The 23,227-nt window shown below is 42.9% G+C and overlaps 2 protein-coding genes across 2 annotated transcripts; both read left to right on the top strand.

The window, feature by feature from the left end:
• Positions 1 to 276: 276 nt before the first annotated feature.
• On the top strand, positions 277 to 20,676 carry LOC311041863 (galactose-3-O-sulfotransferase 3-like; the record flags this gene model as incomplete). Its single annotated transcript, XM_084052348.1, has 4 exons — positions 277 to 333; positions 823 to 917; positions 17,588 to 17,879; positions 19,798 to 20,676. 4 exons carry the CDS (start codon positions 277 to 279, stop codon positions 20,674 to 20,676), a joined length of 1,323 nt encoding a protein of 440 aa, XP_083908474.1.
• On the top strand, positions 1,152 to 5,936 carry LOC311038695 (galactose-3-O-sulfotransferase 3-like; the record flags this gene model as incomplete). Its single annotated transcript, XM_084048265.1, has 3 exons — positions 1,152 to 1,159; positions 1,662 to 1,956; positions 5,116 to 5,936. The coding sequence occupies 3 exons, from the start codon at positions 1,152 to 1,154 to the stop codon at positions 5,899 to 5,901; spliced, it is 1,089 nt and encodes a 362-aa protein (XP_083904391.1). The 3' UTR covers positions 5,902 to 5,936.
• Positions 20,677 to 23,227: the final 2,551 nt, after the last annotated feature.

Genomic DNA, 23,227 nt, shown 5'->3' with positions numbered 1-23,227 from the left:
CTTAATTCATCATGAACTAATCATTTGTATAGCATTATTCAAACATTACTCACTTATCGTCTCTGCCAGGCCGAAAGGCATGGCCGAGACTATGTTTTGCACCCTGTCGGTCCGTCCGTCTGTCCGTTCGTGTGTTCGTCTATGGATAGCTATTAGTCTAGATAGAAAATGGGGTCCACGCACATAGGGTGGATTTTTTTCCGCCACCTGTTTTTTCTTCATCGTTGAAGTGTGTATTTTAAGATTCTGCCAGGTAACAGGCTGAAATGATGTCCCATGGGTTTAAGAGAACTTTATACTACCAGGCTCCTCTCCTGTGGAAACATCTTCGAGGTTTTGTCCAGGAGGCAGACACCCCAAGTTTAAGAGCAGGCTAGGCTTAGAACTTTCCTTCCATTTGAGGGACAACAGCTCCATCATCATCAGTGCCACGTTTTATTATATAACTCATTAACAAATGATATGAACAAATGACATGACATGGGGAAACATGTTCAACAACTCTTGTGAACGTGTGTAGTGAAGATAGCAGCTCTACAAGCTCACTGTGATGCGTTGTGAGTTTGTAGATCTTCTATTTTTTTTTATAGGGCTTAAGTGTCAAAATGTCCCTGAGCAAGACAATTAACCCCTAACTGATCCCCCTCCGCACTCCTCTGTGGGCAGCACTTCCCCCGCGGGACGAAAAAAGGTCAAAACAAAAAGGTCTTCCACTGGTCTTGAGGGCTGCAGCCTCTGTGGATATTTTTAAGAACCACTTGTGGAATATATGTTTTTGTCTGACATAAGCTCTGTGAATGATCTCTCGTCTTCCTCCCACAGTCTCAGATGTTACTGAAGAAGGTTTTCCTGGTTCTGGTGGCTGGCATTCTTGTCAGCATCCTGACCATACTGTACTATGGGGATCACCCAAGACGGTGAGTGACTACACCACTCGCTCCCGTAACGAACAACCTGTCATTCACACATGCAGACACACTGTAAAGTCCTGGGTGTTCATTTAACTCTCACATTTATCCACTTTCAACCTGGCTTCAATTTGGTAATATCACCCGTCACATTGCGACACGCTTGTAGATCTGCAATTTTTTTGCTATTCACGTTACTGGCGATTACTGGCGAAGATTATCTCACCCATCGCTGTATTTTATATGAAAAAGTCTGTTGACCATCTCTCGCAGTTCATAGAGAGCAACATTGTATTTTATTTATTTATAAGGCCTTGTGTGGTAAATTTCCTTTATACCTATCCTCGCTTTTGGAACCAAAGGTTACAGGACATTCAACACGTTCACAAACACACATTAGATATACCAGTCCACGTAAAAGCAGTGAACAAGGAAAAACTGCTTTCATGTATTATGCTCCACACAAATGGAAAATATTCAGGACTCTCTGAAACTGGTGCGATTGGTCTCAATAGAGACATTCAGGGTGCTGCGATTGAGAGACACACACACACACACACACACACACACACACACACACACACACACACACACACACACACACACACACACAAACACACACACACACACACACACACACACTACATGCCGACCATCATCTTCTTATTTGTATAGTTACATAATTGCTGTCATTGCAAGAAAAACATCGAGAAAAATAAGTGACTTCATTTGATATAAATGCTCTCCTTCCAGGTCCATTGAGGCCTTCTACCCGGAAATCTCTGCACCGTGCTCTCACCTATCCCCGGGCCTGAAGCCCAAACAAACCAATGTGGTTTTCCTGAAGACCCACAAGACTGGCGGCAGCACCATGCAGAACCTGCTGTTCCGCTTTGCAGAGCGCCACAACCTGAAAGTGGCTTTCCCCATAAACAACTGTGGCCACTACCAGTTCTGCTACCCAAACTCCTTCAACACCCGATTCGTCCACCCAGACACCCTGCCAGCCAACATCATCACCAGTCACATGCGCTTCAACCACGCTGAGGTGCTGAACTTTGAAATGTGCTTTAACACACGCATCGCAGAGCGGTCGGCGCGTCAATTAAGTCAATTAAGTCAATTAATTTCGCCCAGGAAGCTCTCAGAAGGTTCCCCTTCTCTGACTTTTTACAAATATTCCATTCAAACATTCATACATATATGTATGTATATATGTATTTTTTAAAGTTATTTTTTTAATCCGAAATGTTTTCTAAAAACGAAATGTGGTTGATTCTATTCCATACGTTAATTTACGGGTGGATCTTCAACGCTCTCCCCAAGAGGGCATGTCTTCACATCTCAGACCACAAGGAGTTTATCCCCTTGTGAAATTCAGATGACCGCCAAATATCGTGCTGTACTTGGTCGCTGCGCATTGAAAATGGCGAACTCTCTCTCTAAATAGACACTAAAATGCTGCTAACACCAACCCAAACCCCTAATGTCTAATCACAATACCTTGCTGTATCGGTTGTATTTCGTCTGAGCCACGGTGTGTCTGACCATTGTAAACTTTGTGCGGATAACAAATTGCTTTAAGCCTAATGTATCAACTGACATCAATAGTGTAAGGCACCTCTTTCTCTCTCATCAAGCCACATGCTGCACAGCGTCCTTGGGTTTCTGAAAGGCGCTATATAAATCCAAGTTATTATTATTATTATTATCCATTTTTAACTCATAGTGTAAATGTAACCATTCATTTTACCAAATAATAGTCGGTAAAGGAAACGCTTCTTTATTGACCTGTATAGGTCTATTCGTGGAGGTGATGCCGTCGGCGTTCACTCTCCATTCCGACATCTCACCACTCTGACTAGTGGCTTCCGCGTGCGGTTAGGGTTAGGGTTAGGGTTAGGTATAGGGTTCGTCAACGTCGGAAAGGCGACATGTCGGAATGGAGAAATGCACCCGATGCCGTCACATACTTAACCTATGTTTAGGAACCTACAGTATGTAATTCCAGCTCACAGCTACAGCGATCACGCTCTTTCATAAGTTGTTTTCATAAGATTTTACACAATGTATCACATTCCCATAATAAGCAGTACACACAAGTGGAGTACACCTTCCCTCATCATATCTACGCTCTTCAATGATATATGGTCCTGGGCACATCACGCTGGCTGCAGACAGCAGGCGTAAACGTAACTTTGAAAAGTGAATCTATGTAGCATAAGGAAACAGTGTTTGATATGTTGCTTAGCCTGGTTCCATTCATTAATATATATACATGTATTTGTATTTAAATACAAATTAAAAACATATTTTTTGCCTAGCCCAGCCCGACCCAAAGCCCGACAAATACGTGACCAATTGGACCCGGCCCGTGCCGACCCAGACCGGCGAGTCGGGCTCTGGCTGAAATCTTAAGCTCTATATGAGGAAGCACCTTTACGCCTGTGTAGCCTACAGTATAGCTCTGTGGCGGCGATACGTCACTCACTTCACCTATGGGTCTTCAACCCATGTAGTCACGCTTTTGCAGGACAGATCTAAGCTACCAATGGGTCGCTTCAAGCTCGCTCTGCTGACTTTGTATCTATCAATATATCATCATATATTTCATTAATAATCATAATCATTAATAATAATAATCCTAAAAACCAACATGAAACATAATGGATCGTGATTCTGCCTCAGAACAATCGTGATATGACATTTTGGCAATTTTGCCCACCCCTATGAATAGTTATATCAGCATGCCCAAATATGAGCAACTTGGCATATACTCATGACATCAGGGATACATAGGAATAAAAGGGACAAGGACTGATATATATATATATACAATTTGAATCCTGCGCCATGTCGGTTGTCAGTATGTACGAACGTTGTATGTGGCCAGTGTGACGTAATCTGACATCACGCCACATCACGCCAGTGTGACGCGCCATCAGTATGTACGTTGTAACGTTGTATGTAGCCAGTGTGACGTAATCTGACATCACGCCAGTGTGACGTAATCTGACATCACGATGAGACAATATGACATCACATCCTACCTAACGTTGTATGTAGCCAGTGTGACGTAATCTGACATCACGCCAGTGTGACGTAATCTGACATCACGATGAGACAATATGACATCACATCCTACCTATAAATTCTAGGATGCCGTCAGATCGCACCAGTTCGACGGCTTCCATAGTGATAAATAGTAATCTATATATACAATTTGAATCCTGCGCCATGTCGGTTGTCAGTATGTTTGTCAGTATGTTGTATGTACGTTGCATCACTCCGAATATGGACACAACGCCAGTGTGACGTAATCTCACGACAGCATGACATCACGCATGACATCACATCCTACCTATAAATTCTAGGATGCCGTCAGATCGCACCAGTTTGACGGCTTCCATAGTGGGTTTTGGTCATTGGAGAGGTGATGCACGTCACCTCTTTCTGAAGTGGGTACTTTCAAAGCCTGCCGTGGATTTAGGAGAGCACAAAACTCTCTCTCACACTGTGAGGTGCCTGTAAGGTGGCACTGCAAAGTGAACGACGCGTCACGCTAGACGTTCGGGCCGCGTAGCGGCCCGAACTTCTAGTTTTATACAATTACAGGATTGCTGCTCTTACAGGGTGGAAGACAGGGTTAAACAACTAAAAATGGGACTGGCCTTCAAAATTGTAAATGAAAATTTGCCCGATATGCCCCCTATTCCCGCATATCTGAGTAAATACCTCCAAAAGTTTAGTGACACCCACAGTCACAATACCAGAGGGAGCGTTAACAACAATTTGGTACCACCCACCCATAAAACAAACATGGGCAAATTCTCCTTCTACAGCACTGCCACTATATTATTATTATTTTTTTTGCTGTTTTATTTTTATTTTCTTTGTGTAATGATATTCGAACTGTGGTGCCACTATATATGTCTATGAATTGAATACCAAGGCCCTCATTGGAAACAAGTCCGCAAGGAGTTTTATGAACGGACCTGTTAGACAAAGTATTTTATATGTAAATGTGTTGTTTTACATTTTTTTGCCTTATAAAATATTCAATCAATCAATGTCTTTATATCTTGCTAACACGTCATTATAGTGATATTTTTGTATTAGGTGTGCACAGTAGCAGGCAAAGTCTGTGTTGTGTAAGCACTTGTGTTTTTACTGTACATATGATGATAAAACTTCTTGTATCTTGCAGGTGCAGAAGCTCATGCCGAACGACACCGCATACATCACTATTCTCCGAGAGCCGGGCTCCACGTTTGAGTCGTCGTTCACTTATTTCAAAGAGCATTTTCAGAGTTTCAAGAATGTTCCTGACGGATCCTTGGAGACCTTCATGGAGGATCCCTCGCGGTACTACCGCCCGGGCGACGCGTCCGCCCGCAATGCCCTGACCTTCGACCTAGGCGGTGACAAGGACCGGCCGGTGACAGACGTGGCGTACGCCCGTGACTTCGTGGCAGAGGTGGATCGCTCCTTCTCCCTGGTGATGATCATGGAGTACTTTGACGAGTCGCTGGTTCTCCTCCGCCACCTGCTGTCCTGGGACCTGGACGACATTCTGTATGTCAAGCTAAACATGCGCGCAGCCGGCTCCAAGCAGAGCCTCGCACCGGGCCTCTCCGCCAAGATCCGTGCCTGGAACCCCCTGGACTCACAGCTCTATGACCACTTCAACGCCTCGCTTTGGCGGAAGCTGGAGGCCCTCGGCCCGGCCTGCGTGGCGAGGGAGGTGCGCCTCCTGCAACAGGCCCAGGAGAGACTGATGCAGAGCTGCTTCGGAGGCCAGATGCCGCTGCTCCGCTCAGGAACGCAGATCAAGAACAATACGTTGCGCCCCTGGCAGCCCGGCGGCAACGTGGACATCATGGGCTACGACCTGCCGGCTAACGTCAGCCAGGTCAAGGAGCTCTGCCTCAAGCTGTTCATGCCGGAGTTGCCATACTCAGATCTCATAAGATCTCAGATGCTTCCTGTCTGAAGCTGGACTTGAACCGTTTTTATTCTTTATCTCTGGGAATCAAAAGCCAATTTGGTTCCATTAGTAAACTCTCTGAGTTACAGACCCGTAACCAGGGACGCACAGGGTATTTTAGAACCCAGGGGGACACATGCGGTCCCGGTCCTTCTACCGGTCCTTCTTCTCTCCATCACTTACCTCTCCATTCAGAAATGGAATAGAAGTGTGACAAATGCACATTATTATATTTATCTGCTTTATCTATGGGTGTTATTATATATGAGTGATATGTAACATCTGATCTACTTATGCATGTTATGATATACGAGTGATATGTAACTTGTTGGACTCTGTGAGATATATGGACCTTTCCTATTCACATGAAAGGTAATGGGTCTGATCAGTGGGTGATTGAATGATTTGTGCCACCCGACGTTACTAATAGAGGGTGCGGTTCAGGGGGCGGAATCGAGCAAACACCCTGTGCATCAGAAATGACAGGAGTAAGAGAGAGGAGATCTCATAGGCGCCAGTGTTACTGTGTTTAAGTTATATAAAGTTTAGACTTGGGTGTAAGCTTGTTGCGACGCCGTTGGGAATCGAGTGCTGGTTTTATGAATGAAACGCAGAGGAGCGGAAGGATTCTGACGGAGCCGCCGCGGTGAGATAAAACCCAGCTTTCTGTTCTGTTGGATTACAATTTACGGGGTACCCCAAACTTAAGTTATTATTTGGATCGCCGGTGCGGAAGACCGTTTACATTTTTGTTTTGGATTAAAGGACATAATAGACATTCTCAGGACCGCGGTATGAAGAAGCCGTTCGGACTATAACGTGGGACTGTTTGTTATTGTGTGTAAAGCGGGTAACCGACCGTCCGTGCAGCGCTCTGACTAAGTAACTTTTGGTGTACCTTTGTTTATTGGTTATGGGGGAAGCTGTGATTCGGGTGGGGAGGGGTTTGTGAAAGAAGTACTGATAGAGTATGTTATTTTTCCTTATCACCCATATATATATATACCAATGCATGGCGAAACATCACATAAGTATTTATATAAGTACCGGTAACTTTCATGAAAGGCGACAAAGAAAAAACAGACTCAGAACACAGGCAGCCATTGGGTGTAGTGAAATATCTTGTATTCAGACAGAGAGAGTGGAAGGTTACAGTATCACAGGTATGGTAGGCATCATCGGTCGTGTCTCTCTCCCGTTAACACTAGCATGACTGAGGTTTCATTACCCCCTACACAGCCTGAAATACGATCATTTTGATCCCCAAATAAGGCTATCCTATTGGCTACTGTCTCACCTCTGTGCTCCAGACTAGCTCACAGCTTCTCCCCCAAACCGTGGGGGGTTCCATTGTCTTCTAAATAGCCATTAACATCTCAATTGCACTCTGCTCAGTCAGTGAACCCACATAATGTTGTTGTTGTAGGCAGACACAAACATTATAAAATAGTAATGTAGTGTATATATATATAAAGTAGTATTATAAAATGTAATGGTAACTGCAGATTCTGTATGTAAAATCTTTATTTTAAAAAAGCGTATAAAACAGTGCAATCTGTAGCGTCACATTAAACTCTTCAGTGAAACATGGAGCCTATATATGAACGCTGAAGCCACTGTCTAATTACGTGACTATCTCCATTGTCCAAAACACATGGATATCTCTTGACAAACCAATATTATATTATATAATATTCACATTATTGTCTGAGCGTAAAGCTCTCATTCTATCAGCTGTCCACGCTGACAGAAACGTCTCCTCTCCTCCTGCCTGTCAGCGTAACAAGTGAACACATCGCTATGTTCCACAAATGTGCTCATTCCTGCTACTCCTGCGCACATATCTGATCTACAAACATAAAACAGTCGCTGGCTGACGAGCCCTCTGCTTGTAGATCGGATCTGTTGGCGCAGCATTGGGTTGCCAAATTTAATTTTGCGAGAGAAATAAGCAGTCAGGTCTATGAAAATGTTACTGCATGCGTTGTGCCCTGACAAAACAGTGAGACATGAAACCATAGTGGGGTTTATAGCCGAGGCTAATTTGCAACCCCAGTCCCTGGTTAGACCTTTCTATATAAATATTCACCTAATAAAAAAAAAATTACGAAAGGACATGGAGCTCTAATCTAAACAAGTATGAAAATATATTTATATCTGCAAAGTAACTAAAGTTTTCAAATAATTGTAGTGGAGTAAAAGTACAAGATTTGCCTCTGAGCTGTAGTGGAGCAGAAAATTATTACCATTATAATGTAATTATATATATCATTATAATAATAATAGAAAGACGTGGAAAAACAAGCCCAAAGTCGCTTAGAATAAGCAGACATGGCAACATGGCAACTTGCAGCCACAGCAGAGTCTGCTCTCTACGGCCGCTCGGCGGGCTTCTCTGTGGGGGGTCTCGAGGTGTAAAGTGCTCTAGGGGGGGGGAGAGAGGGGGAGAGCGACCAATTTAGCCGAAATAAAACGGCTGGGATGGGATACATGGTATGTATTTCATATTTATAATGAGTTAAAAAAAACAAAAAAAAACGGAGATGGTTTGAAACATATATTTAGGAAAAGTCATGAAAGGGGAACTTTCTCAGAGCTTCCTGAGAGAAGTTAAGCCACTTTCAATTCTCAAAATCGGTCCCATTGATTGCTTAGTCACGGAAGTGTTAAACAGAGAAAGCCCTGGACTTTAACAGCGTCCGGTAACATAAACATATGACATCATTGAAGATACATCGAGCGTCCAGCCGTCGGAGGTGTAATGCTGCCATTGGTGGATAGTGATGATTACGTCGTCGTCAGATGAGGATGATGATGGTAGATGATGAAGATGATGATGATGGTGTGACAGTTTATCTTTGAACAAACAGCGTCCACATGTCTCGAACAACACGTTGACCTCGGGTCTGACCGGTCACTGGTCAGTGGTGACTTCAGTGGCGCTGAAGGAATTGTTAGCGTAGGGAAGAACACCAAGATACAGTGTTCTCAAAACAACAGATTGCCACAGAAAGCCTGTAGCTAGTTTGACCTTGCATAGACAGAGAAATAGCAGAATAGAGTACATGTCTGAATTAGGCCAATATGACAGCATTATATTAATTTGACATTTAAAGCAGGTATATGACACTAGACAAATTATGATCAATCAAGATTAACTCTATCAAGTACTGTTTTGGGTATCTGTTTGTTTATTTATTTCGTTTATTAGGGAAATAATTAGGGACAGAAGTCTCCTTTAAATGCCAAAGTGTATTGTTTATTTACCATTTGTTTTGTCAATTGTTTAATTTGTGGCTTATTTATATAAAGTAATTTAAGTTAAAAACCTGCCGATCCCGTTGTTATTCCTTTTAGTTAATAGTTATCCTTTCAAGGTAAAGGCCGATTGTTACAGAAGAACCGTCGTCCTAAAACACCCCCGGTCTAATCCAGCGGCCTCGGTCCAAAAAGAGGAGCAGTTTCCTGTTAGGCAGACGACCCCCCCCCCCCCCCCTTTTCTTTGTACATATTTTTTGTTTTTCATGCTTTTTAGTTTTTACCAGCTTGCAAAGCTGGTCTAAGAAGAGACAGACCTACTTTCAACACATTACAGATTTGCATTCGACAGATTTTCAACAGATTTGCGTGATTGGCTGTCCTTTAAGCCAATGGGGATACTTTCCCCTTTCCCATACTCTGAAAGGGTGCCCCCCCCCCTTGCAGCGAGCCTTAGGGCCATTAGTGGTCTCAGCTGTGCAAACAAAAGACCTGATTGAATGGAATGTTAAGGAGGCTACTTGCGCTGCTCTATGAAGGCGCCTCTCTCTCTCTCTCTCTCTCTCTCTCTCTCTCTCTCTCTCTCTCTCTCTCTCTCTCTCTTGGAATGGCTGAGATTTTATTTTAAAGACAAGTTTTACATTTTGTGCTGCAGATTGGGGCAAAAAAAGCCTGCCGCAAGCTGGTATATTATGACTTTGTCATTTCTTGTTTTGTACATATAGTGTTATATTTTCTATGTATTTTTGTGTTGATATTTGAACTGTTTGGGTGCTACTATATATGTCTATGAAATGAATACCAAGGACCTCAATGGAAACAAAACCGCAAGGACTTTTTTGGACGGACCTTTTAGACAAAGTATTATAAATGTAATTGTGATGTTTTACATTTTTTTGCCTAATAACATTTTCAATCAATCAAAACTCCTACAGATTTTGTCCAAACCTTACGCAAATCGGTACACAGCATCTCCATAGTCATCTGATCAACATGGATCTGTCTGATTTTCCATATTCCATGCTGATTGGCTATTGGCTTCCAAATTTTGAACAAAATGCCTCAAATCATGAACACAGCGTGCAATTTCCGTGACATTTTGCACGCACATTCCCACTAGGCCAAGGAATAGTGATGCGCGGGTCGGGTTTTTTCATGCATGACCCGCCCCGCGACGGAACCCAACCCGCCTCAACCCGCCCCGCGAACCCATATATAAATCTATGGCTCAACCCGCCCCGCGACCTGCGATTTTTTTTTTATTCTGTAAAATCATGGTTAGAAAATAATCCCCAAGTGTATTCAAACTGTTTTATTGTTATTATTCTTATTCTTATTAGTAATAAAGACAAAACAAGAGCATGTGATTTTTTAATTTTTTTTTGCGTGTGAGAGCAGCTGACCCGCTCTCCCGCAGCCCGCATAATTGCCTCCGAAATTCTGACTTGACCCACCCGCGCCGCGGGTCCCGCGGGTTACGGGTCAACCCGCGCATCACTACCGAGGAAGAAATGCCACCCTTTTCAAATTGGCCTGTTATAGCGCCACGAACAGGTCTAATTTAGCAAAACACATTTTTGGAACAAAATGCCTTACATCATGAATGCAGTGTCCGAGTGGCCTAAGAATAAATGGCACCATTTTCACATTGGCCTATTATAGTTACACCAGGAGGCCACAATAATCTACCTGACCTGGCGGAGACCTGTGCTCCGAGGAGCACTTTTTCTAGTTTTACTTAAAACTGTTAATACATTTATAGGATGACTATTATATGCATAAAATAGTCATTTCACATTTTTGGGCAGTGCTATAATTCTTGCATTGCTTTTATTAAAATGCAAATATTTCTGTGAAATGACACATTGTAGGTAATGATGTACAGGTAAACACTGCTGCCTAAGCACAATCCTTTTTGAAAAGACATCAACATATTCTCAGTTGGAGAGAGTGAATAATTACTACTATATTAGTTTTATTTGCATTATTAACTTCAAGTTCCTAAAACAAATACATAATAGGCTACTGTACAACCCACTGGGTTGTCTCAAAAGTGTCACATCATGAAATGAGAGGAGAAATAAAACACAAGGAGGAACAGGCTCTATTCATTATGTTTGACAGGTACTGTACATGGGTGTCTTTGTGGTGTAGTGTATCTTGTAGACCATGCCATTGCAAGATGCTGTACTCTGTCCACTACCCTGAGCCATGCTACCCTAGCAAAATGAGCAGGGGTTAAATTAGTTGTATAAGTAAGGCCAAGCAGTAGCCTGACCAGCTTGTTTTGGGATGTCTGGAGCCTTGTTTTTAAGGCCTATGTGGTGTTATGATACCATGAGGTGCATACATAGTCGAAGTGACTTTGGATGAGTGCTCCTGTTAGAGTCCTCAATGTATTCTTACTGACCAGTGAAGGAGATCCTCTACAAAAATCTTCTTCTTTGGTTGACTTTTTTGATTACTTTAGTTGCCAATTTATCACTGGAAATATTTGCCTGAAAAATGGAACCCAGGTAGGTAATTTCCTCTTTTCTTGTGATAACATTGTCACCCACTTTTACTGTGAAGCCGTCGGCCTTGCCGAGGTTAATTTTGGACCCAAAGTGAATGGATTCAGTTTTACCCAGGTGTAATAATAGTTTGTTATCAGCAAGCCGGGTGCAGATTCTACCGAGTTCAGAGCTAAGGGCTTTTTTTTAAACCGCCAAGTAGAACAAGTGAGTTTTCAAACGTGTTTTAATTACAGGCAGGGTATCTCCCCGTGTTTTCGGCTTTGTTTCTGGGACCTCAAAGAGTGACTGATCAGTAGACCTCAAGACCCTTGTAGCGTCTTTGGGAGGGAGAAGTACGGATATGTATAATGGTGCCAGCCCATTTAAAGACTTAAAGACAAACATTAAAGTCTTAAACTGAATCCTGTAACGAACAGGGAGCCAGTGTAGGGAGGCAAGAATCGGGGAGACGTGATCATATTTACGTGCCCCTGTTAAGAGGCAATCGGCACCGTTTTGGACTAACTGTAGTCGTGACAAGCAGGCTTGGCTAATGCCAATTGCCAACATAAAGTGCATTACAGTAGTCGAGTCGGGTTGAGATAAAAGCATGGATAAGACGTTCAAAATCAGAAAGGGTTACAGCAGACTTGACTTTGGCTAAGAGCCTCAGCTGATAAAAGCTGGATTTAACAACAGAGTTAATCTGTTTGTCAAACTTTAAATCGCTGTCCAATTTGACACCAAGGTTAGTGACCACTGGTTTTAGAAAAGGCTGCAGGGGGGCCAGATCCAGAGAGGAGGTGTCGCAGGCGGTGCTGGGTCTGAACACCATGACCTCTGTTTTACTTGCATTAAAGTTAAGGAAATTCAGGGCCATCCATGCTTTTATGTCCTTCAGACAGTCCATTAGTGTGTTCAGGGAGGTGGTGTCATTTTTTTTCAGGGGCATATAGATCTTCGAGTCATCTGCAGTGTGTTTTTATTATTTTAATTTTTTTCAAGCAGCGCAGCGCAGCGCAGCGCAGTATAGCCTGCCTTTTTTTTCTCCCGCTGTGGAGTCTGTGCCTGTGGAGATGCAATGCCGACATTACATTAAAGACATTATAGGCCTAATGCTGTAATTGTATTTGTTGTTGGTGCATATAGGGGCAAGGTAAATGAACCGAATTAACCGAAATAGAGTTACAAAACACCCCAAAAAAGTAAAATATCCATCCAATAACCGAAAAAAATCGCGCGCCGGCGCTTCGCGCCGGCGCGCACGGGTCCATCACGCACGCGCGCTGCGCGCGCGTGCGTGAGGGACAGGCAGGTGCCCCCCCTAGAATAATTAATGCCCCCCTGCTTATTACTGTCTGCAGCCGGCACTGGTCATCTGCATAGAAATGGTAGGGAATACCATGCTTTTTAAAAATCAAACCCAGAGGGAGGAGGTACAGCGAGAAAAGGGTGGGGCCAAGAATTGAGCCCTGCGGGACTCCACATGGGAGAGGGGCAGAGGATGATGTGGAGTCACCTAGGGCTACAGAAAACGATCTGTTTGACAGATAGGACCTGAACCATTTTAAAGCAGTGCCTCTGACACCCACACAGAACTCTAGACGTGAGAGGAGAATGCTGTGTTGTAAAGTGTCGAAGGCAGCTGTGAGGTCTTTTCCGCCATCTTTCTTTAACAGTGCAGGTTATCACGCCTGGAGAAGACTCAAAATGCCAGGAAGACTGTGGTCCAAGGCTATCTTTGCCGGCTATAAGCAACCACTGATCGCAGGTCAGTGGTTCTTAAAAGGTAATTTACGACTCTTAAAAGATAATCCGAGGCACTCCAGAAACCCGGTGAGTAGGAAGCTATGCTATGCTATCAATCAATCTTTATTTCACACTCTAATAGGTCCATATAAAAGATAATACAGGGGACAAGATAACAAAAAAAAAGTGGCACAACTAAAAAAAAAAAATCGTGAAAATGTATGCAAATCTTTGATTATACATATACATATACATTTTAACTTGAATCTTTGCTTCTGGGGGTCCCTGGAACACAATCTGTTGGGGGGGGTTGCATTGAAATTGCATTGATAGAATACTTATACGTACAAAAAGTTCAAATAGAATCAGCATTTCAGTGGAATAACTTTAAAAGCCCAAAAGGTTTGGTAAAAAACATGGATGCCACGGTCTAATAGACGGTTGTTACGGTGAAACAAATATAGTACTTTTAACTCACTTTGATTACTTCTAAATACTTTTACACAAATAAGTTACTTTTTACTCACTATAATCACCATAATCACTTAAGTACTTGGTAGTACTTTATAATAACTGTACACTATTAAGCATTAGTAAAGCATTAGTTAAGCATTGGTGAATACTTAATTCATCACAAATGAATCATTTGTATAGCATTATTCAAAGATTTCTAAGCATTAGTTTGAGTATGAATAAGTGTTTATAAAACATGTATTAACGCACTAACCATGTCTAAATGTACAAATGTACTCACTTATCGTCTCCGCCAGGCCGAAAGGCATGGCTGAGACTATTTTTGGCATCCTGTCCGTCGGTCCGTCCGTCTGTCCGTCTGTGTGTTCGTCTATGGACAGCTATTAGTCTAGATAGAAAATGGGGTCAATGCACACAGGGTGGATTTATTTCCGCCACCTGGTTTTTCTTCATGCTTGAAGTGTGTATTTTAAGATTTTGCCAGGTAACAGGCTGAAATTATGTCCCATGGGGTTAAGAGAACTTTATACTACCAGCCAGGCTCCTCTCCTGTGGAACCATCTTCGAGGTTTTGTCCAGGAGGCAGACACCCTCAGGCTAGGCTTAAAACTTTCCTTCCATTTGAGGGACAACAGCACCATCATCATCAGTGCCACGTTTTATTAACTCATTAACAAATGACATGAACAAATGACATGACATGGGGAAACATGTTCAACAACTCTTGTGAACGTGTGGTGAATGAATTAAGACGAATTAATTCCACAAATGCTTGTTTAAAGGACTGTTTGTAAGTGGTTCTTAGAAATTACCACAGAGGCTGAAATGTTTTTGTCCCAGCTCTGAAGACCGGTGGAAGTGCATTCCATACCTTTTTGTTTTTTACCCTTCTTCATTCGGTGGGGTAACTTCAGTTTTCAGCCCACAGAGGAGCGCGGAGGGGGGAGTAGTTAGGGGTTCCGTGTCTTGCTCAGGGACACCTTAGGCTTCCCAGGTGGGCTCTCTAACCATTCAACTATAGCCGCCGAACCTGGTACAAGGAATGACCAATAGACCCTGGACAGCTGACCTTAGGGTCCTGCTGGGCACATAACATAGTTGTAGCAGGTCAGTGAAGGGTCCTGGACATCTTGCTACCATAATTGGCAGCCACAGACATGGAGTGTACACGAGTGTATGACCTCAATGGCCAAGCAGACACATGGCCCAACTAACTCCACATTTTCCCCCAAAATTCCTCAATATTCTGCCTGTCAAACCAGCTGCTTCGCATCCCATCACTGTACTTGCAGGATGTACAATTAATATCAAACGCATTATGCTCCAATACTTATGCAAATCACTTCGCCACCTCAAAATTCACGTCCGGGTGTTTCTTTTTACCAGCCAATCATCATGCACCTTCGTTGTGTGTGTGTGTACGCGCGCACACACGCGCGTCGCAAAAACACACAAACGGCCGCCATTTTGACCAGATTATACAGGGTCACACATTTCCGTATAACACCCGCCACCAAAAAGATGTATGATGATTCATTGTATTATTATTTGATTATTAGATAATGATTACACATGCCCCATGAATATTATAAGATCATATATCTTAATCACATATTATAATCATATGATATAATTAATCATCATAACTTATTAATAATCATAATAAAATAACAATATTAAATAACAATATATTGCCCATTTTCCCCCAGCCATTTCGCCATTTATATATGTATATATATATATATATAGAGAGAGATAGATAGAGATAGAGAGATAGACAGATAGATAGATAGATACATAGATAGATAGATTGATAGATTGATAGATAGATATCCAGAAAAGTGCAGTACTTGAGCACATGTAGTTATTTACTCACCTCTGTAATTTAATTCATGACTCCCAGGATCCATTCTCTTTTGGACTCCTCTTAGGACATGCTTATGTCTCCTACAGACTACGATAGGCTACTTTACAGGTCACACTTGGACCATTGATAGGCAGGAGTAGGCAGCTTTAGCTTTGTAAAAGGTGTGAATGGGCCAGCCAATGTATCACTTCAGTAACGTCACTGGCGGCCGGCGGCTGTGTCTATTGTTGTCGGAGCAGAATTCATTTTCCTGGCAAATCTTCACTGACCGGGCCATGGCCCCACTAGCCCTCATGACGCTACGTCAGTGATCGGCGCTGCCAAGTGGTCTCTACGTGGGCGTGGGCGCTACGTGGGCGTGGACGCTACGTGGGCGTGGGCGCTAGATGTGAGGCCGGCGCAGCCGGCCGAACTTCTAGTCACTATTATGCTTCAAAATGTGAGGCTCCAGTGGCAGCAGTGGTGGACCAAAGTACTCAACCCCAGTATTTGAGTCAAAGTAGATACTCCTGGTGAAATATTATTCATCTACAAATGAAAGTAGTCAAAAGTACATTATTTTTAATATCAAAGTATGCTGTATTTAAATGTAGACACTTCCAAGAAAGAAAATTATTTTTCAGAAATGTAAATAAATATAAATAACAGTGAAGATAGCAGCTCTACAAGATCACTGTGATGCATTGTGAGCTTGTAGATCTTCTATTTTTGTGGAATATCTTTTTTTGTGTGACATAAGCTCTGTGAATGATCTCTCGTCTTCCTCCCACAGTCTCCGTGAGACAGATGTTACTGAAGAAGGTTTTCCTGGTTCTGGTGGCTGTCATTCTGGTCAGCAACCTGACCATACTGTACTATGGGGGTCAGCTGAGATGGTGAGTGACCACACCGCTCGCTCCCGTAACGAACAGCCTGTTATTCACACATGCAGACACACTGTAAAATCCTGGGTGTTCATTTAACTCTCACATTTATCCACTTTCAACCTGGCTTCAATTTGGTAATATCACCCGTTACATTGCGACACGCTTGTAGATCTGCATTTTTTTGCTATTAACCTTACTGGCGATTACTGGCGAAGATTATCTCACCCATCGCTGTATTTTATATGATAAAGTGGGTTGGCCATCTCTCGCAGTTCGTAGAGAGCAACATTGTATTTTATTTATTTATAAGGCCTTGTGTGGTACATTTCCATTATACCTATCCTCGCTTTTGGAACCAAAGGTTACTGGACATTCAACATGTTCACAAACACACATTAGATATACCAGTCCACGTAAAAGCAGTGAACAAGGAAGAACTGCTTTCATGTATTATGCTCCACACAAATGGAAAAAACTTCAGGACTCTCTGAAACTGGTGCGATTGGTCTCAATAGAGACATTCAGGGTGCTTCTTGAGGACACACTACATAGTGACTGCACCTGTTTCATGTACTGTAACAGTATGTTTATTTGCATATGTGACATTGTAATGTGATTCAAATGTTTGTTATTGTTTCTCATTATGCATGTATTTTATATGTTCAGAGCATCAGTGCGTCCTTGAAAAAAAGAGCTTGCTCTCAATGGGCTTCCCTGAATAAATAAAGGAAAAAGACAGAAAGAAAGAAATACGACAAAGTATATATGGCACACACGCGCGTGCGCGCACACACACACACACACACACACACACACACACACACACACACACACACACACACACACACACACACACACACACACACACAGACTACATGCCGACCATCATCTTCTTATTTGTATAGTTACATAATTGCTGTCATTGCGAGAAAAACTTCGAGAAAAATAAGTGACTTCATTTGATATAAATGCTCTCCTTCCAGGTCCATTGAGGCCTTCTACCTGGGCATCTCTGCACCGTGCTCTCACCTATCCCCGGGCCTGAAGCCTAAACAAACCAATGTGGTTTTCCTGAAGACCCACAAGACGGGCAGCAGCACCATGCAGAACCTGCTGTTCCGCTTTGCAGAGCGCCACAACCTGAAAGTGGCTTTCCCCATAAACAACTGTGGCTACCGGTTCTGCTACCCAAACTCCTTCAACACCCGCTTTGTCCACCCTGACACCCTGCCAGCCAACATCATCACCAGTCACATGCGCTTCAACCACGCTGAGGTGCTGAACTTTGAAATGTGCTTTAACACACGCATCGCAGAACGGTCGGCGCGTCGATTAAGTCAATTAACTTCGCTCAGGAAGCTCTCAGAAGGTTCCCCTTCTCTGACTTTTTCCAAATATTCCATTCAAACATTCATACATATATGTATATATTTCTTCTTTAAAGTTATTATTTTAATCTGAAATGTTTTCTAAAAACGAAATATGGTTGATACTATTCCGTACGTTAATTTACGGCTGGATCTCCCCCGCTCTCCCCCAAGAGGGCATGTTTTCACATCTCAGACCACAAGGAGTTTATCCCCTTGTGAAATTCAGATGACCACCAAATATCGTGCTGTACTTGGTCGCTGCACACTGAAAATGGTGAACTCTCTCTCTAAATAAACACTAAAATGCTGCTAACACCAACCCAAACCCCTAATGTCTAATCACAATACCTTGCTGTATCGGTTGTATTTCGTCTGAGCCACGGTGTGTCTGTGTGCTGCTGCAAACAGCCCAGCCTCTGTGTGTGGCTCACGTGCAGGCATACTTTCCACATTTGGAAGTATTGTCATTATTTTAAGTTTGTGTCAGTCAAAGATAGAAACGTTGGTGACCATTGTAAACTTTGTGCGGGTAACAAATCGCTTTAAGCATGATGTATCAACTGACATATCACACAGGCTGCAGACAGCAGGTGTAAACGTAACATTGAAAAGTGAATCTATGTAGCATAAGGAAACAGTGTTTACTATGTTGCTTAGCCTGGTTTCATTAATTATTAATATATAATACATGTATTTGGATTTAAATACAAATTAAAAACATATTTTGTTGCCTAGCCCAGCCCGACCCAAAGCCCGACAAATACGCGACCAATTGGACCCGGCCCGGCCCGTGCCGACCCAGACCGTCCAGTCCCGTCGGGCTCGGGCTGAAAACTTAAGCTCTATGCGGAAGTACCTTTACGCCTGTGTAGCCTATAGCTCTGTGGCGGTGATACGTCACTCACTTCACCTATGGGTTTTCAACTCATGTAGTCACGCTTTTGCAGGACAGATCTACAAGCTACCAACGTGTCGCTTCAAGCTCGCTCTGCCGCCTTTGTATCGTAAATACAACTGTTGAATAGGCTTTCATCAATATATCATCATATATTTCATTAATAATCATAATAAAATAATAATAATCCTAAAAACCAACATGAAACATAATGGATCGTGATTCTGCCTCAGAAAAATCGTGATATGACATTTTGGCAATTTTGCCCACCCCTATGAATAGTTATATCAGCATGCCCAAATATGAGCAACTTGGCATATACTCATGACATCAGGGATACATCCTACTATAATTCTAGTAACGTCTGTAGTGGGAGTAGGTGAAGCTACCCGGTTCTCCTCAGTGGCTGGACCAATTGCTCTGATTTTGCACACAGCCATTGACCATTACCATCTGAACTTAACTGTGAAGCCCGTTTTTCAATTTCATAAAATCTCAGCTTCTTATTAGCGTTTATGTGTAAAACACTGTCGCCATGGTTACGGGGCTGCCCAGCTATGGGACGAACTGCCTCCCGGGTTGCCAGAACATTTGCGCATATCCCCCCACGGATGCGTCGGCCGGGTATGGTCTAGTGGGAATAAAAGGGACAAGAACTGACAGACACACAGATCTCCATATATGGCCATATCTCTCACAGCGGCAGTGGCACGTAGGTGTCGAACCCTAGAGGTGAGGGCCACATAGCGGCCCGAACTTCTAGTTTTATACAATTTCAGGATTGCTGCTCTTGTCTTTACATCTTATTAACACGTCATTATAGTGATATTTTTGTATTAGGTGTGTACAGTGGCAGGCAAAGTTTGTGTTGTGTAAGCACTTGTGGTTTTACTGTACATATGATGATAAAACTTCTTGTATCTTGCAGGTGCAGAAGTTCATGCCGAATGACACCGCATACATCACTATTCTCCGAGAGCCGGGCTCCATGTTTGAGTCGTCGTTCACTTATTCGAAAGTGTATTGTCAGAGTTTCAAGAATGTTCCCGACGGATCCTTGGAGACCTTCATGGAGGATCCCCAGCGGTACTACCACCCGGGCGACTTGAACGTGCCCGCCCGCAACGGCATGACCTTCGACCTGGGCGGTGACAAGGACCGGCCGGTGACAGACGCGGCATATGGCCGTGACTTTGTGGCAGAGGTGGATCGCTCCTTCTCCCTGGTGATGATCATGGAGTACTTTGACGAGTCGCTGGTTCTCCTCCGCCACCTGCTGTCCTGGGACCTGGACGACATTCTGTATGTCAAGCTCAACATGCGCGCAGCCGGCTCCAAGCTGAGCCTCGCACCGGGCCTCTCCGCCAAGATCCGTGCCTGGAACTCCCTGGACTCACAGCTCTATGACCACTTCAACGCCTCGCTTTGGCGGAAGCTGGAGGCCCTCGGCCCGGCCTGCGTGGCGAGGGAGGTGCGCCTCCTGCAACAGGCTCAGGAGAGGCTGATGCAGAGCTGCTTCGGAGGCCAGATGCCGCTGCTCCGCTCAGCAAAGCAGATCAAGAACAAGAAGCTGCGCCCCTGGCAGCCCGGCGGCAAAGTGGACATCATGGGCTACGACCTGCCGGCTAACGTCAGCCAGGTCAAGGAGCTCTGCCTCAAGCTGATCATGCCAGAGTTGCAATACTCAAATATTCTCCTAAGATCTCAGACACTTCCTCAGAAGTCCCTTCCTCAGGGCCCTTCCATTAGGCGGAGTAGGCAATTGCCTAAGGCAGCGTTTCCCAACCGGCGTTCCGCGGCCCCTTAGTGTAGGCTACCGTGTGAGATCGCTTGCTGTGCAGAGTTTTCTTATAAAGTTCTTCTAAATTGTTCCAGTGTGTTTGTGTCAACGTATTGCACTATATTCTGAATGAGGTGGCTGTTATTATTTATTATTAATATGGAGGGTGATGACTAGGAATAACGGACTGTACATGTCACTGTGTGTTTATGTTTTTTGTTTTTGTCTTTGTCCTGTACTGTATGGTATTGTGTATGCTGCTGGTCTGTGTGTCCAAGACAAATTTGCGTGCGTGTGTGCGTGTGTGCGTGCGTGCGTGCGTGCTTGCTTGCACGCATGTAATGTATGTATGTATGTATGTATGTATGTATGTATGTATGTATGTATGTATGTATGTATGTATGTATGTATGTATGTATGTATGTATGTATGTATGTATGTATGTATGTATGTATGTATGTATGTATGTAAAACAACTACCTTTGCCAATAACTTTCATGTTGTCATTGTAGGTTCATAACTTAATGTTGTTGTTGTATATATCCTGTGTTAAATCCTTTCATGAATAGGATATCCTAGTAAGTGATATTTGTTTGTTTAAGGAGTAGTTCACCCAAAAGAAAGTATTTATTTTCTATCAATTACACACCCCATGAAGCATTGAATTTTGTTTTTGTTGCATTCCTAAGCCAATACTTTTATGACCGGCGGTCTCTCCGGTAGGAGACTCAAAGTAGACTCTTTGAGTCTCCTACCGGATACATTAGCATCTTCCCGCCGGTCATCAAATTATTGGCTTAGAAATGCAACAAAAACAAATAAATCTCCATGAATTCAATGCTTCATGGGGTGTGTAATTGATAGAAAATAAGTCATGTTTTGGGTGAACTACTCCTTTAAAGCAAAACGTGTTTTTTTTGTGTTAAAAGGTTAAATCTCTATATTCTGATAGTAATCATTGCTATGGGGTGTTTGTTCAGTCACAGGAGTCTCCCTGTCTCTCCAGGTCTTTAATAAGCAGAAAATACATTTTCAGGTAGGTGACAACATTTCAGCCAATCAGAAGAGAGTACCCATCAGCTGCATTTTTATAGTGTTCCAGTTCCATTTTTGTGTGCTTATTTCTTTGTGTCAACACTTCCAATTTCACTTCTTTAATCTGTATCCTGACTGAGTTTTCTATCCTGATTGGATAAAATTGGTATCCCGACCTGAAAATGCATTTTCTGTTTAATAAAGAGCTGGAGAGACATGGAGACTCCTGTTACTGAACAGACACTCTATAGCAGCGCTACTCAACTTAAGATGGCTCAGGGGCCAATCAGCAAAATACCAAAAGTCCAAGGGCAACAAGCTAAAAATGTCAGTCCTATTTTCTTTCTTTCTTTTTCCTTTATTTATTCAGGGGAGCCCGTTGAGAGCAAGCTCTCTTTTTCAAGGACACCCTGATCACAACACATACAATACAGCAATGATAAATAATACAACAATACAGATAATACAACAGCAACAAGCAACAGAATCTCAGTACGGTGAAGATCATAAATGCAAGACTAGCCATTACACGAAGCAGGTACAGTCACTATGTAGTGTGTCCTCAATAAGGACTTTAAATTTCTCTATTGAGACCAATTGAGACAGTTTTAAAGAGTTCTGAATTGATTCCCATTTATGTGGAGCATAATGCACGAATGCAGTCTTACCTTGCTCACTATTCATAGTTGGACAGGTATATCTGATGTGTGCCTGTGCACGTGTTGCATGACCAGTGACTTTCAGATCTAACAACGAAGATAAGTATAAAGGAAGTTTACCACATAAGGCCTTATAAATAAATAAAATACAGTGTTGCTCTCTACGAACTGTGAGAGATGTCCAACCCACTTTCACATATAGCAGGCAGTGATGTGTGAGATAACCATCACCAGTAATGAATCGCAAGGCACTGTGGTATACAGCGTCAAGAGGTTTCAGTGTGGCCCCTGAAGCATGCATATATATCACATCCCCATAATCAAACACAGACATTATTACAGATTGAACAATAGTTTTTCTACTGGTATAAGAAAAACAAGACCTGTTTCTGTAAAGGAACCCAATTTGTCCTCTTAGTTTTTTGGTTAATTGCTCTACATGAACCTTAAAGGAGAGCTTCTCATCTAGCCAGATGCCCAGATATTTGTAATATTTAACCCGTTCAATGAGTTCACCTTTAAGAGTACAGATACCTGTAGTGGCATTTGTGTTTGGGGACCTTGTGAAGATCATGCACTTTGTTTTATCCGAGTTTAAGACCAGCTTTAACTTGATTAGGGCCAGTTGGAACCTATTAAAGGCAGACTGCAAATTTGCAGTGGCAACTTCAACAGTTGGGCCAGTGCTACATAAGATTGTGTCGTCCGCATAAAAATGGACGTCACAGAGCGGGGAGGGAAGTACAATATTATTTATATAGAGAGTAAATAAAAGAGGACCTAAAATCGATCCTTGAGGAACACCTTTATCAATTAAAAGAGAGCTGGACTTAAAACCATCTGCAGTGACAGATTGTGTTCTCCCCGTCAAATAATTAGAGAAC

The sequence above is a fragment of the Gymnoscopelus microlampas genome (assembly GCF_963454915.1).
Source record: "Gymnoscopelus microlampas genome assembly, chromosome: 3".
Lineage (NCBI taxonomy): Eukaryota > Metazoa > Chordata > Actinopteri > Myctophiformes > Myctophidae > Gymnoscopelus > Gymnoscopelus microlampas.
Note: the sequence above shows the minus strand (reverse complement) of the source record. Positions and strands in the feature narration are given on the sequence as shown.